Below are 16,045 nucleotides of genomic sequence, written 5' to 3' on the forward strand. Positions count from 1 at the left end.
AACAACAGCAAAAAAGATCCAGCCTACCCAGAATGAGGGTAGATGGGAGTTGGGAGTGGGATCTGGCAGGGAAGTGGGTCAGAGTCATTGAGAAAGTAGCATTTGGACAAAGACTTGGAAGAGGTAAGATAGTTAGCCTCGCAGAAGCAGATGCCCAGGCCCACTCCGGGCCCAGGGATACAGTGTTCTGAGGTATCTGGGGCCAAAGCCCGAGGACAGAAGCAGCCTGGTGATTTGGAGGTCGTGCATCTGGGGTGAAGGGAGCAAGGGGCAGAGACAGAGAAGTAATGGGGGTACTTGGGTCATACAGGGCCTCACAGACTCTCTCCGAGGGCTCTGGCATTGACCCTGACAGTAATGGGGAGCATGTGCAGGGTTCCAAGCAGGGGAAAGATATGACCTATTGTGTGGGGTCTGCTGGAGACCAGTTGGAGGCTGTTGCAGAGGTCCGGGGAAGAGAGACTTAGGTCCAGAGGATGGAAGCTGCCTTGGGAAGGGAACTAACATTTCCTGTAGCATGAGGGAGTACGAGAGAAGCAGGAGTCAGGGATAACTTGACTAGCCACTTCCCTGAGCACAAGTTCTGATGAGCCAGGTCTGGGGGCTGGCGGTGGTGGCGCTGAGGCTGAGGGCTCCACAACGGGGTGATGGGAAGACCAGAGTGGGGGGTGGGCACTGTCGAGGTGCCTCCACCTGCTCTTTAGCCCTGGCCAGGTCCTGACCCAGCCTCTGGCTCTGTTTTCTTCTTGTCTCTGAACAAATTAGGTTCTGAGGTTCAAAGCCTGTGTCTGGGGCCATGCCATCCCTGGGGGGTGTGGGATGTGTCTAGATCTCTCCCTCCCCTCCTGGGGAGTGCTCAGTGTCCCTGCAGAAGGGGGCTGACTGGGCTAGCCTTGGGGTCTGCTGTCACTGTCCCGGATTGGGCCCAGGGTGTGTGTGTGAGGCCCAGACACAGCAATTGCCACTTTCCTCTGTGAAGCCAGACCCCTGCTGGGATCTGCCTTGGCCTGTGAAGTCTGAGACACTATAGGCTTATTTACCTGGGCTCCTGGCCTCCTGAGAGAGGAGAAGGAGGGGGATTTGAAGGGCTCCAGCCAGTCAGTGTGCGGCCCACCACACACCAGGCCCCGCCTGGTCTGTGGATCTGGGATCGCCACACCTGCTCCTTCTGCTGGTTAACTATTAATGAGTTCTTTGTCACATCCTCTTTCCTGGTAGTGGGCTGGGGAGGGGGCAGTTCCAGGAGGGGGAAGGCTTCCTGGAAACCTTGAGTTCAGGGAGCTGGAGACGTGGAGAGAAATAAACCAGACTGGTGGGCTCAGAACGCCGGGGTGGGGGGTGTGTTTGGCAGCAGTGCTCTTTCTCTGGAGGCTGTGATGGGGGTCTCTCTGGGGTCCTGTTGCAGCGGCTGGCTGATGAAGGAAAGCTGCTCGTGCTGATTGGGGCTGGCCGAGTTCAGCCAGATTTTGTTGGAATTCTTACAGGGGGTTTAGACACTAACATTTAGTGGCTTGTCCTTTCTGCATATAAACAACTTAATACCCATTTGCTAATTACACTACTTCCTCTGCCCATCCAAACTTAGGGGACTAAATTAGAACCTAAGGATTAGAAATGCCCAGTTGAATCCACAAAAATCCTCCATTTTCCTCTTAAGGGTTCTCAAACCATTTCTTGGACTTAACCCTCAAACCATAGAGAACTTTCTGCTTGGGAGCCACTGAAGCCTGGACTGGGTAGTTAAGAGTCTCCCTTAAATAGAAACTTGGAGGCAGTGGGGTTTCAAAACCATGCCATGCAGGCTCTTCTGCTCTGCAGGGCCAAGACAGGGACTGGGGGACCTTCCAACCTCTCTCTAAAAGCCCCCTGATCCTAACCTGGGGACGAGTGTCCTCTGAGACCAGCCTCTTGTTCTAGGCCTGTTGCCGCACTGTCCGGTGGCCCTCAGGCAGCTGTGCCCCGAGAGCCCCACTTAGGGAGCTGTGTTCTCAGGCCTGGTGGGGGTGGGCAGAGGAAGTTGGTTTGGTTATGCTTCAGGTCAGGTCTGTTTTCTGGCCCTCTGGGCTAGCATTCCTGCCAGGAGAGGGCGGGGCTGGGAGACCAGCCCTTAGGAAGCTGGGGGCATGACTCACAGGTAGTTACCTGTCCCAGGGCTCCCTGCCAACCTACGGAGGGATCTGGAGGGGAGACATTTAGAGTTTACTCCTGTTTATTCCTCTTAAGCTTTCCTTGGGTGAGTTGGGCTTTGACCCCTTCCCCATGAACCTAAAGCTCCTGCAAATTCCCCCAAAGCAGGGATTTTCCACTTTTTTAGTCTTCCCTCTGGAGGGGGTCTGGTGCTTTCCAAGACTTTGCAGCCCAGTGACAGGTCTGGAGCAGCCCAGTGACAGGTCTGGGCAGTAACAGCCTACATACGAGCTTTGTGTCCTCTGCTTCGTCTTCTGTCCAGGGCTGCCCAGGACATAGGATGAAGCTGACCCCTGTGGGCCTTGGGGAAGTGCCAAGTGCAGTGCCTGTGGCAAAAGTGGGTGCCCTTCCCTGGTCCCTGGGAGTCACTGACATTCAATGCCTGGGGCTTTCAGTTTGCAGTGGCTCCCTTTACCCCTACCCCCACCTCTGCCCACCCCCGCAGGCACCCACAGGCCGCTGGGACTGAAGAGCTTGCTGTGAGGCCTCTGAGACGGACCCACCTGCCCAGTCCTGTCCTGGGGGGCGGGGGGTGGGGGTGCAGTGACGGCACATGGGCGTGCCAGACGCTGGATTCCTGAGACTCGCCCTGCAGTGGGTGACGCCCAGCCGGGGAGTCTCCAGAGGTGAGGCCTTTCTTTAAAAACTGGGAGCCAGGAGAAGAGACCCCACATTCAAGGGGTGCCCTTAGAGCCCACTTGGAGAACGAAGAGCAGCAGCACGGAGCAAGGTACGGGGCGGCCTTCCCCTGCGCGGTGGGGCCCAGGTGCGGGAGCAGGGCTGTCTGCGTCTGGGGTGTCTGGGGCCTGGCTGCAAGGGCCCGATTCATTCCTGATTCCTTCCTCCTCCCGGGAGGGCGCTGAGCCGGCGCACTCACCTGCAAAGGCTAGGTTAAATGTCTGCCATTGTTTGGGTTGCTTTTTCACATCTGGTAAATGTTTCAGTGACTGGGGAGGAAGCAGCTTCATATCTGGGCTGAGCACAAAGAGAAGTGGGAAAGTTTGGGCTGGCCGGGCTAGAGCTCTTCCCAGGGCCGCCTGGTACCTGGTTGTGCGGGATTGCAGCCTGGGGCAGGAGTGCAGAGATAGCACAGGATGAAAACCAAAAAGTGGGTCTTCCTCCTGGGCCAAGATGAGCTGTGCAAACTCAGCCACCTGTCTCTTCCCCGGGCCCATGACTCTTCCAGGAGAGGTTTGGAAGGCATGATTTCCAGGCACTAGCCTGTGGAATGTAGATGCCGGGAGGGCCCCAGCTCCCTCTCTGCTCCTGCCTTGCCACCCTCTCCCTTCTCCCCCTGCAGCCAGAGGGCTCTGTGGCTGTCTCTGGAGCAGAGCCTGCGTCCTAACCGAGTCAGAGGTGGGCCCCGCAGAGCAGGGGTGGGGCCTACCTCCACAGTCTAGTATCCAGCCTCAGCTTCCAGAATCCCAGGCTGCATAGCCCCGGGCCATAATGGGAGACATTTTGAGATGCTTCCAGTTCCGACGAAATCCTCACTCACTTCTTAAATTCTGCCAGGCTCATCTTTCTCCCCATTGTGTCCCAGCGGCCTGCTTAGCTCTGAGTTGTGGTCACCAGAGCCTCCCCCTTAGGGAGGCCCCAGGTGGTACTGGAGACCATGCCAGTGCCGAGAGTCTTCGCCTCCAGGCCCTCAGCCACTCTGACCCACTCACCTTTGGGCCTGCAGGCCTGAGAAAGGCCAATTCTGGGGGCGGGGGGAGCAACAAGTCCTTGGACATCTTAATAGCTCCTCTCCTGCATTGTCCTTGCAAATGTGTGGGCCAGAGAGGGCCAAAGCCTCTTTCCCTTCCATCTCCATGGGGGAAGATGAAGTCTGGGAGGGGATGGCATTTTCCCAGGGTCCAGGGGTCCAGGACTCTGGCGTTTTGCAAGCTTTTGGTGACAAATGAACCTGCTGCTTATAAGTATCCTAGGTCAAGGCCCTAAGTAAAGGGGGTTGCTGTCCCTTAGGGTTTGTATTGTTTTATCCAGGCTGCTTTGCTGTGTCCCAGGTGAGGTCCTCTGAAGGGAGTCCCCTGTTGGCTGAAGATGAGGCCACTCCTTCTCCTGTGCTTTGGTAAGTCTCCCTTCCCATCCTTCCAGGCCCTGTTGTATGGCAGGAAGGGGACAGCTACGTGGGGAAGGAGAGTATACCAAAGTGTGGGTATCATCCCTTGGTCACCCCGTCATCCTTCAGTTTGGAACACTTGTCTCCTGGGGCCCCCGTGGCGTTTCCCCGCTCTTTGGGCCTTTGGGAAAGATGATGGCCTCTCTTGAGAGGCTCCCAAATATCTTCTTATTCCTGTGTGAGGGTGGCTGTGGTTCCCCAGGTGCCCTGCATAGCTGATTGCCCAGCCTTTCACTCTCTCGTGGGTTCCAGAGCCATCACGGCTGGGTTTTACAGGGGACTGTCCCTGGGTATTCACAAAGTGTGGCTTGGCGGATAAAGGAGCAGCAGGAGTGCCAGCATCTCCCGGCGGTGGTGCATGAGTGGTGAGCAGCCAGCCCCGCTCTGGCCGCTGACCGAGGCGGCTGCAGGTGAAGGGACAGAGGCATGTGTCCCAGTGGCAGAGCATGGGCCTGCGACCTGATCCTCAAAGCCACATATGGAGGCCACATTTCAGGATCATCCAGGGGTTCCGGTAGCCAGTGCTTCTCCTCCTTTCCTTTTTAAATTACAGGTTACTGAACATGAAATCAGCTTCTTTTTTTTTTTAACCAAAAAACATCAGGATTCCAGTCCTTAGAGCCACCACTGGGTGGGAGCATTAGGGAAAGGGTCTAGGCTTGCTGATTTGCTGATTTATGCTTCCCTGCGGGGGATACTGGGGTGGCCTGGGGGGCCCTCCTCTCACTAGGCTATTCCCCAGCACCCCTATGATTTCAGTCTGGCCCGGCCTCCTGTGTGCCCAGCAAACCTGCTCCCGTGGGGCCTGCTATCCACCTGTTGGGGACCTGCTCATTGGAAGAACCCGGTTTCTCCGAGCTTCATCCACCTGCGGATTGACCAAACCTGAGACCTACTGCACCCAGTATGGCGAGGTAGGTCCTAGCACCATGGCCTCCAGGGTGGAGAAGATGAGGTGGGGTGGGGTGAGGGCTCCCTTTGTTCACAGAATGCCTGAAGTATGTTTGGGATAGCCACAGCTCCATGTGCTGTGGAGAGTGCAAGAAAAGCCTAAGGCCAGATCTCTGCCTCCAAAAAATTTTCTCCTTCACTGGGCGAGAGAAAACATCTTCAGAATCAGCTGAATGGCTCGATAAAGCTGGAGTCTTTCCTCAGTCCTCGGGTATGGGCAGGATGGTTTTTCAAGTCTTGGGAACAGACAATCAGATGAATGTTGATCTTTTAGAACTGAGAGCTGGCGTGTTGTCTGTGGGGGACGAAGTCAAGGCTGACAGAGCACAGGTGGTGGGATGGGTGCACTGGGTTGTGTTCTTGCCATGAGATGAACTGAGTGGTGCCATGGTCACTGTTGGCTACCATCTCTTTGGCCAGTGTTGGGAAGTGAGTGTAGACAGTTAGCGGCAGAATATTTGATTGTCGACTGGAGTATGAAGAGCCAACTTACTTACCTCTCAGCTTCGTTGGTCCCCTTGGGCAAGTGGGAAACAGCCCAACTGCTGTTAGAGGACATAAATCAACAAGATAGATGCAGAAGTGATGAGGCCAGAGAGGGGGTTCAGTGACTCAGCTGATAAGTAAGAACTTGAGCTGAACAATCCAGAAACCCAAACACTTTGACCTAGGTCAGTTAACATTCCCTGTTTAGGCAATTGAGTTCTTCAGAGAGTTGTTGTGATTTTTCTTCTACACGCCTCTGGACCTATTTTGGAGGAACGTTGACTTCCTTTCTTTTCTCTTCAACAAGGTGGGGGTCATTATTGGTGCCTTGTGTTTACCAAAGTTGAAACCACTTAGTGTTAACTTGTTTTCCAACTGCATGTCTCATTTGGCCATTTTTCTGCCCTGAAACCAAAGGTTCGAACAAAGGAATGTGTGAGGGAGGCGTGTTCCCCAAGTCGTCTAGTCTTTTCAGAAAAAGAAAGAAAGAGAGAAATACAGAAAAAAAGGGGGAGTAAGAGAGACTGACTGCATGAAGGAGATTTGGGTCCTCCGTGGTCCTCTTTTCAAACTGTCTTTGTCGTTTAGACAATGGAGGTGGCATCGGCTACTGCCGCTGGGCCCCACTGTCCTTCTAGTCCAGTGTTCCTTGGCTACTTGTAATAGCCAAAGATGGAGCTGAGTAGTGGCTTTGGAGGTGCAGAGCAGAGATGGCTGTGGTTCCTGCCTCTCACCCAGCTGGATGTGGGAAAGCCAGTCTGACAGTGTTGGGTCAGATGGCCAGTGTTAGGCCAGGCCTCCCTGTGGACCCAGATTTCTCCACAGGCATCAGGGGGCCTGGCCGTATTGAGCTTTCTAGGCAACGGACTGGTGTTCACTGCTCCCTTCCCACACATGCCCTATATCTGGTGCCACTGAGCCATGTCTAAACCTTGCAGGGAGGCTTCTGCTGATTTCCTTCCTTGAGCGGACTTGCCTTCTGGGAGGGGAAGCAGGAGAAATTCAGAGCTCCAGTGCTGGGATGTCCCCTCAGGCCCTGCTCTGTCTGGACAGCCTCTTTCCCCAAAGCTTTGGCCTTTTGACTTCACCTTGGCCTGCCCTCTGCCTCTGTCAGAGGCCGCAGCCCACCGCCTCTCTTCCTCGCTTGTAAGCAGCCCCCTGAGGACAGAACGGTGCTTGCAAAAGAGAAGTCTAGACTTTTGCAACCCTGGGGATGGAGACATCCCAGCTATTTTGGCTGTTCTGAAACTTGGGACACATTGGCTTTTCCCCCTCTTTTCTATGAGGGGGAAGAAAGCCAGGCAGCCTCTTCTTGAGAGTAGAAGGTGGGGCATCTTGAATGCATGTGATCTTAACTTAACTTAACTTCCTCTTCCATGAGTGTTCGATGAAAGGATCTGAAGGTTTGCTCTTGGCCTCAGGTTTCTCTGGGAATGAGCCGACTGCTGAGAGCCCCCCACCTTCCACCTCTCCCTTGTTCCTTTGCCCTTTCTCCCTCTTTTCCCTTTCTACTTCCTAGAGGCTATTGGTTGACAGCAAGGAAGACTCACCCCCAAGGTGCAGGGCTACACCCTTGCAGGCTGCAGTGGTGGCTGTGTGATGACAATTGGGAATCAATATTTTAACTCTGCTGGCTTCCAGTTTCAGTTTTTGAGTTTAATGTATTCTGTTATCAAATGATAGGCATAGCAGCTAGAATTTATTAGGCACATGTTATGTGTCCCAGGCCTCATACTCAAGAGTTTCACAGAAATTATGTCAATTAATTTGCACGGTGCTTCCTGTGGGGGTGCTTGTTACCTCTGTGTGCCTTTGGGAGGGTTTGGGTGTGTGCCAGGAACCCCATACTTCTGATGGAAACACAGGTGTGGAGTTTTCCGAGGAGTTAGAGATGGAGGGTGGGTGTAGCGGGGAGCCCCAGGCAGAGATGAGGCATGAGGCAGAACTACATTCCTGGTGCCTGCCCCTCTCTCGTCTCCCCTCACCCCTTCCTACCAGCTCCTGGCCCCATATACACACCTTCTTTAAGTTGAAGCTTCTGGTTAGTGCCTCTGTTCTATTTCTGTGACATGGTGAGCACTGAGCCAAGCACGATTTCATCCTGCACCTGCTGTCTGCCCACGGACGTGGCGCAAATGCAAGTGCACCAGAGATTTACAACTCTTGGACGTTCTGCACCGCTCATTCCTCCACTCTTAACCCCAGCAGGACTCAGTGGAATGGGAGTTGCAGGAGCCATGGGGACTCCTTCCAGTTCCAAAATTGTCTCTCCCAGCTCCCGGTGTCAGAGTGCGGCTCCTGTTCACTTGCTATCTCCTCTGCCTGATTTGGTCTCAGTGGCTAAGTCCTATCAGCCTCGAGGACTTGCTTCTGTGGTTTTGGGGTCCAGTTTGCAACCCTTGCAATGACGTAGGACTTGGTCAGCTTTGCCTTGGGATACTCCACCCCCAACTTTGCCCTTCGTAGGACTGCCTGCCTTGACTGCCCTTTAACTATCCAAGCTTGGGCCCAGGCTGTTCTTTACCAAAATGGCCCTGTCTCCTTGTTCTCCTTCTCCTTCTCCTTTAGTCCCTAACTAACATCTGGGTAGACTCACTGTTCCCTAGAGCTTGAAGCATGTCTGTGTTGCCCCCTTGGCCTCGTCCTCTTCTGTATTTTCTCTCAGTGTTGGCTTCTTATTTGAAAACTGAGTCATGACAGCACTCAGCCTAGTGAGTGGTTGTGAGGAGCGTGTAAAAGAATGAGCAGAGTGACCATGGCTGGTGTCTGCAAGACACTGAACGTTCCATCCTCCTCCCCTTACACAGCCACCTCCTGGCACCAGTGTCTGCTTGCAGAGGCCACCCCATCTGTGAATCACACTCCTGAGCATTTCTCCCCTGATTAGGACACGCACTTGCACACTTACCGAAATCAACCCATCCTTGGGCCAGCCCACTCTGCTCTCAAGGTGGCTGCTGCAAGTCTGGTCTGCAGTGGACTGTTGGAGAATCTGGAGGCAATCCCGGTCAGTGAGGTTGTCCTTCCTGGGAGTGGGGACTCTCTGGGTCTGATCCTGGTCTGACCCTTAGATGAGGGATGTGACCTTGCTAGCTCCTGGACCACCGTGTCTCCATGTATGAAATGAAGGAGTTGGGTCAGTGGGCCCTTGCGTTTGCTCAGTTCTAGCATCCCTGCCTGCCTCTCAGAGATGGCTGGGCTGTGCGTGACCCCATGGGTTCAGCATGGTCTCTGTCAGGCAGGGGCTTCTCCACTGGCAGGGGCTGAGCTGTGCCCTTCCGGTCATCTCTGGGCTGTGCTTCAGGCTCCCCAAGAAGCAGTGCGTTTTGCCCAGAAGCTTTCCAGTCCTGATTTCTGCTTCTGACAATGTGTCCTCCAATGTTGTGTTTGCTCCCCTAAATGCTTTATTTATCACCCACTCCCTCCCTTTCTGGGGGAAAACTTAATTACCCAGCTGTCTTAATAATAGTTTTACACAGTGCATTCCTCAGGTTAATTAGCTGTATAAATCCAACAGCTGTCATTTTTATCTCTTGGAAACAAGCTGAGGAGCAGTAGCCAGTTGCTATGCCCTCCACCCCAACACACACACACAGAGACAGACAGACACACACACGCATTTCAGTGCACCCACATGTACATCCCCCAACAACCACTGTCTTTCTTTGTTCGACGGTTATCTGTTTTCTGGACCTTTGGCAGGGCTAATACGGAGGCAGAGGTTGTGTGAGCTCCTTATGTCTTTGTACTTTGAGACTGCCTCTGACCAAATTGTCTGTCCCCCTGTTTCCCCAGAATTTCTCAGCAGTTCTGAAACTTCCAAAGCTCCTGCCATTGGCGGGCCACTCTTTTGGATGAAACATTGTTGTGTTCTTTGTTTGAAATATACTCTTGAGAAAGACACCATATCAATCTATCATAGACCACTATATCTCAGCCAGGGTTTGCTTATCAGAAAACTAGCTATGTTGGGGAACTGGGGTGGCTCAGTGGGTTAAGCCTCTGCCTGTGGCTCAGGTCATGGTCCCAGGGTCCTTGGATCGAGCCCTGCATTGGGCTCTCTGTTCAGCAGGGAGACTGCTTCCCCCCCGCTCTCTGCCTGCCTTTCTGCCTGCTTGTGGTCTCCCTCTTCTCTCTCTCTCTCTCTCTCTCTGTTAAATAAATAAATAAATAAAATCTTAAAAGAAAGAAAGAAAACTAGCTGTGGCTTTTGTGAAGGGTTCCAAGAAAGTAAAGGCCAAGATGGGTAAGTTTTGAGGGATAGAAGGACATAGAGAGGGGCATTGGGGGGAAGTGTTACCATCAAAAGGAAGCAAAACTTGGGTTGGTGGCATGTGAGAGTCTTGGGCCCTGGTTGTTATGGGCTGGGGGATACAGCTCATGGGGCTAAAAGGATCAAAGAAGGGGGAAAGCTGTATGGGAAGGCCTAGACAGACCCAAGTGGCCTCAAACTTTGCTGGCCCATTGCTTTTAGGGTTCAGGTCTCCAGAAGTCCTGGCAACATTTTGCAGACCTTCTTTGCTTCTTTGTCCTCAGGAGTTGTAGGAACCATTGTCACTGGCAGAGCCTGCAGAGGTCCAGACAAGCAAAGCAATTCTCTGCACTCAGGTCTAGGGAAATATCTCTGTTTCTGGAGAGGTCCAGGCTGGGGCGGAGGATGTCCTTCTCAGGGAAGAAAGGAGGGAGCATCCTGATAACCAGCTCCAGTCTCTGCCAGGGGCTGCCAAGTGACCTCTGTGTCCCTTGAATTAGAACCGGCCAAGAAGGTTTAGGTGAAGACATCCTGGGACAGAAATCCCTGCTTTGTCTCTTCCCAGCTTTATGGACTTGGACACGTTTCTTAACTTCTCTAAGACTTGCTTTCCTATCTGTCAAAGGAGTATATGCATATTTTAATGGAAAATACCAACCTCAGAGATTTGGGGAGGAGGCAGTGAGATAATGTATGTGCAGTGCCCAGGAGAGAGCCTGGTGCAGTGTCATTTCTGGGTGTGTGGTGCTCATCGTCTCCGACCAGCTTCAGAGTCAGCCTCCTGAGCTTAGTTTGGATGCGAGAGGGCAGCACGGAGCGAAGGCTTTGGTGAAGGTGTCACTTCACGACAAGAGAGAAGATGAAGTTGAAAGTGCCTGATAGCCCTGGGACTTTCCTCCTAAGCACCCCAGCGGAACCCGACTTTTGACCTTTGCCACCAATATCCACTGATCTAGAAGGGCTGAGGCTTGTGAATCCCAGTGGGGGCCAGTGGAGGTCTTGCTGACCGAGGGCCGTAAGGGCTCCTTCTTCTGCTCACTTAGCTGAGAGGCGCATTTTTCCAGTACGGCATCTGGGTAATGTTCTTTTGATTTTTTTTTCTTCCTTCCTTTGCATTCTTGTTCGGAGTGTTTTAAACTTCTGAGCAGATAAGCTGGAGTAGGGGAGAATTCGAATAGCGTGTTAGAGCAAGAAGGAACTTCATTATCTTATTCCACGCCTACATATTACCAGTGAGGGAGCTAAAGTGGAGAGGATGCCTTTTCTTGCAGGCAGCTGGATTTTTTTTTCTTTTTTTTTGGTCCTGGCTTCCTTTCCTTAGGCCCTGGCTGGCGGCCATGACCCTGATGCTATCTCCTTAGATAGACACAGTCTCTGGCTTGCTCATGGGAGGGAACTGGGCCGTGAAAACCAGAGGCTGTTTCCACTTCCCCCTTGAGTTAGCTCCGTGTTCTACAAAGGCACAGAGCTTCGATTCGCATTTACCTACCTTTTCCCACCGATTCCCACTGTGATTCAGGTTCCTGCTCGCTCTCGCTCTCGCTCTTCTTTGCCCTCCCCCAGCTCTCTGGGAGGGTTTGTCTTCCGGCCAGACTGCTGAGCTTCTAGAAGGCTCCAGGATAAGGGAAGAGGCCCAGCCTTTCCAGATGGAGAGCAAGTAGGAGCCAAACTGGCTGGAGGCCTGACAGGCTGAATTGATAATAAGGCCGAGTCTCTGAGGTAGCACAGCCAGGAGAACTGTTGGCCAGTGGACCCCAGAGACGGGGGCTGCCGCCGCTGAGGGCTTCCACCTCTGGGAAGGACAGAGGCACGAAGCCCGCGGGAGGGGAAGAGCCTCGTGTGGAGAGTCCTGCACACGCATTGATACACATCCTCATGCAGGCAAACGAGAATAAATAGAAAGGGAAACTGAGGCCCAGAGGGAAAGAGAAAGTTAGCAGCTTTTCTTCCCTTGGGCGCCTGCCGTAAGCCTCTCTGCTTCAGGTCTCCAGCCAGCTGGCTGGCTGACAAGCAGAGCCACTTAAAATACCTGTCCCCAGCCTGTGGGCTCAGCCTGTCTCTAAGGATGGCAGTAAATCCCTCCTTCAGCTGTGATTCTATGATAAGCAGCACGTAGGTTTTAAGCCCACGAGGGCATCTGATCGTCCATCAGTGCCTGCACACGTGGAAGGAAGGTGGGGCAGGCACGGGGCACCCCTGGGCTCACTGGGAAGCCTGAGCCAGAGGCAGGGTGAAAAACCCATATGGACATTTTTTAGTTTTCTTTTCTTTATAATAATGTCTGTTTTCCTGAGTATAAAAGCGAGTATATATCCATGGTATTAAAGTTGAATATTATTAAAGAATAAGGAAAAAAAGCTCCCTGTCATCCTATTACCCAGAGATATTAGGGTCAGCAAATTGTGGCGGTCATTTTTGTAGGTCAGATTGGCTGAATAGCAACCATTTCATATGGTTCAACCTAATCTTTTGGGGTGTTTCCTTCCAAACACTTTCTGTTCCTTTCAATTTACGTATTTGAGAACATGACAGATACATGTTTATGCCCAGCCTTTCTTTGTTCTTCATAAAACACTAGAATGTCAGCATTTCCCCCAAGTAATGAAAGGCTTTCTGTGAGCAGTCTTTTTAATAGTTACATAATATTTCATCCTTTGGGGACCATCAAGGTCATTTCCAGTTCCAGGTTGAGGCGTTCTAGGTCCAGTGCCCCAGGCCCGAGGAAAGAAAGAGCCTTGTTTCTGGCGCTGTCTTGGCCAGGGAACAGGCCGGGATCAGGTCCCAGCAGAGCTGGGGAGAGAGCTCTGGTGACAGGCGGCCGGAAGGCAGCTGGCCCTTGTCTCTCGGCGGGACATGTGCTGAGTGCATACAGAGGCTGGCAGTGGAAAAGTTTGCCCCCGAGAGGCTGTGCAGAGTGGGGAGAAGGGCACGCTCCCTGCCAGGGACCAAAATAGGATTCTGGAGGAGAGTCAGATTCCAGCAAAAGGCTTCTCTTGCCCAGAAAGGATTATTTTATGTGCTCAGGTATTTATTCCAGCACTGACACATCCACAGTTTCTGTGTTAACTGAGCTGGGTCAGCCTGAGAAGCCAGGTTTTTTCCCTACATGCTCTCTCCACCTCAGGCTCCCCAGGGTCAGCAGCGGGGTCAGGCCAAGCCCTTTGAGTGAGACAGACATTGTCACCCTTTACCGTGCTTCCTGTGATGTCTGTGCACCCACCTGGTTTCCTAGCAGAAGTGAGAGGATGACACAGAGGGAGGGAGAGGGAGAGAGAAGGCGGAGGTGGTAAGGGACCCTCTCTAGTGTTGGTTGGTGCTGGGGCTGACATGGCTGTCAGTCAGTAGAAAAGTCACTAACCTTTTGAGCCCCATCTTTTTTGATTTGAGTTCACATATATAAAATGGGAATAATATTCCTTACCACATAGGGCTGTTGTGAGGCTTAAATAGGTTTTCATATTCAAATTCCTAGTGCAGTACCTGGCCCATAATGGGCTCTCTGTCCTGTCATGTTGCTGTTTTGTTACCTCCCTCCCCAATCCCTCCTTTTAAACTCCCTGACTGCAGGAAGAGAAAGTCTAGGGATAATTAAAATGTTAGCACTTACTGAATATTTGCTATTCATTCAATAAGTATTAAGGGCCTACTCTGTGCAAGGGACTTCTCTAAGCACTGAAGATACAGGAAAGGAAACCGTCGTGGAGTATAATTTTGTAGCAGACAGTAAACAGATAATATAAGCAAATACATAGACAATAAACACATGGTATTTCAAGTGGAGATATGTACTATGAATACAAATGTAGCAGGGCAAAGAATGGATGAGCGGGGTGGGAGGGGCAGAGAGAGGGACAGTGAAGGGGAGGGAGGAAGCGAGTGTTCCTTTCAGGGCACGTGTGCTGGCCATTATTTGAACATTAAATATCATACAATTATTGTTTAATAAAGCACTTTGGACCTGATGAGGAAACCTCCAAGCAGCAGGAAGGGTGACGATTCTCTTATTTTGGAGGTAAAAGCTGGAAAGTGGCGTGGGAAGCAGAGGCTCCAATGGCCAGGACTCTGGATTCTGCTCCTGCTTCTGCACTGCCCCAAGCTTTGTCAGCTGTGGAGAGGCACGATGGGTGTTGGGCAAGGAGTTTCCATCACCCCAGGCTCAGGCTCAGCATACTGACTCAATCCCTTTGGGACAAACCTGTCAATCAGTTCCGCAGACACTACCCTTTCTAAGACATTAGCCTTACTAGCTTATCACCTTCCCGGGACAGGGCAGAGGTTCAGGAGCTGGAAGGCCTTGGAGAGGCCGAGCTCTCCCCTGGTTCTGGTGAGTGGAGGCCTTAGAGGGAGGCAGAGGCTTGGGTATTTGGAGTACAGTTGTCCCCACCCTGAAGGAGCCGGGGGCCAGTGAGATTCTTGTCCAGGCTTCTACTTGCGGGGCACTGTGGAGCCCTCTGAACAGTGTTCTTTACTCTGGGCACAAGATCTAGTAGCATGGTAACTCAGAGAAAACAGAATTTGTTTGTGTTGCATGGGGGAGCTGAGGCAAGGTCATGCCGTCCCTGTGGGGGGTGTGGGTACACACACATACAAACTAAGAGAACAAGGGCCATGTACTCAGGCACTGTTCTTTTGCTTGGAGATCTCTGCCTGGTGTGGGGACCATGGGGTTCAGTTCTGTCTCTTGTCTCACTCCAGGGCATGGGCAGGGGAGCTGTGGTTTTGCGGGGAGCTCCCCAGTGAGGTTGTTTCCTTTTCGGCTGCCTACCCTGGCCTTGATCTTCATGAAGGAACTCTTGCTATCAGCCTCAGGGCTGCAGATTTCCTCTGTCCCATGCATTCCTGGCCTTGGGACTCCTTAACCACAAAGCTTCATTTGGTGGAGGACCCTCAGATTCTTTCCTGTGGGTAGGGAATGCCAAACCTGGGAAGTGTCCTCAAGTCCCAGACATTGGTGCTGGAAGGCCTTCGAGATCATCCAGATGTTACTGTAATGTTGACTCCCTAAGGGCAGGGTCTTTATTTTGTTCTCTGTTATAACTCCGGAGCCCAGAGCAGGGCCTGGCACATAGTACACACTCCACAAATATTTGTTGAATGTTTGAATGAATGACTCTAGTCCAACCTCCACCTAGTCTACAGAGGAGAAAACTGAGCCTAGAAAATGGGGTAACACAGAGCTAGAACTGGAACCCCAAATTCCCTTGTCTTTTTTTTTCTGTGCCCCATCTCCTTGATGCTCAGAAGCTCAGTTTACCCTGGAGTGGCCAGGATGAGGTGAGATGAGATACAAAGCTCTCTAACATTTACTTAGCACACAGCAGATGCTAAATTAAAGTAAGTTCCTCATCTTTTCTTCTTTTGGCTCTTGATACCCTTTTCAGGTTTCTCTTTTTTAAGAGAGACTCTTTTGTTTATTCATCTATTTGTTTGTTCGTTTAGAGAGCGAGAGCAAGCGAGGGGAGGGGCAGAAGGAGAGGGAGAGAGAGACTACCAAGCAGACTCTGTGCTGAGTGTGGAGCCTGATGTGGGGCTTGATCTCCCAACCCTGAGATCATGACCTGAGCCAAAACCAAGGGTCAGATTCTTTCTTTCTTTTTTTTTTTTTTAAAGAATTTATTTATTTATTTGACAGAGATCACAGGTAGGCAGAGAGGCAGGCAGAGAGAGAGGAAGGGAAGCAGACTCCCTGCTGAGCAGAGAGCCCGATGCAGGGCTTGATCCCAGGACCCTGGGATCATGACTTGAGCCAAAGGCAGAGGCTTTAACCCACTGAGCCACCCAGGCACCCCCAAGAGTCAGATTTTTTTTTTTAAAGATTTTATTTATTTATTTGACAGACAGAGATCACAGGTAGGCAGAGAGGCAGGCAGAGAGAGAGGAAGGGAAGCAGACTTCCTGCTGAGCAGAGAGCCCGATGTGGGGCTCGATCCCAGGACCCTGAGATCATGACTTGAGCTGAAGGCAGAGGCTTTAACCCACTGAACCACCCAGGCACCCCCAAGAGTCAGATTCTTAACTGACTGAGCCACCCAGGCCCAGGCACC

At 52.1% G+C, this 16,045-nt stretch overlaps 1 protein-coding gene across 6 annotated transcripts in view; it reads left to right on the forward strand.

Annotated features, from left to right (window-relative positions):
* LAMB3 (laminin subunit beta 3) overlaps positions 1 to 16,045 on the forward strand; it is a 63,304-nt gene that overhangs the window by 22,522 nt on the left and 24,737 nt on the right. For 2 of the 6 annotated variants that reach the window (XM_047704880.1, XM_047704882.1), the window contains 2 exons: positions 4,177 to 4,261; positions 5,072 to 5,226. In XM_047704880.1, coding sequence (XP_047560836.1) covers positions 4,234 to 4,261; positions 5,072 to 5,226 — 183 coding nt within the window. In that variant the 5' untranslated portion in view covers positions 4,177 to 4,233. Of the gene's footprint in view, positions 1 to 2,214; positions 2,234 to 2,632; positions 2,918 to 4,155; positions 4,262 to 5,071; positions 5,227 to 16,045 lie in introns of those variants that run through there. The other 4 variants (XM_047704878.1, XM_047704879.1, XM_047704881.1 and 1 more) reach the window with 4 other exon arrangements.

This window comes from Lutra lutra, chromosome 15 (genome assembly GCF_902655055.1).
Source record: "Lutra lutra chromosome 15, mLutLut1.2, whole genome shotgun sequence".
NCBI classification, from domain to species: Eukaryota; Metazoa; Chordata; class Mammalia; order Carnivora; family Mustelidae; genus Lutra; species Lutra lutra.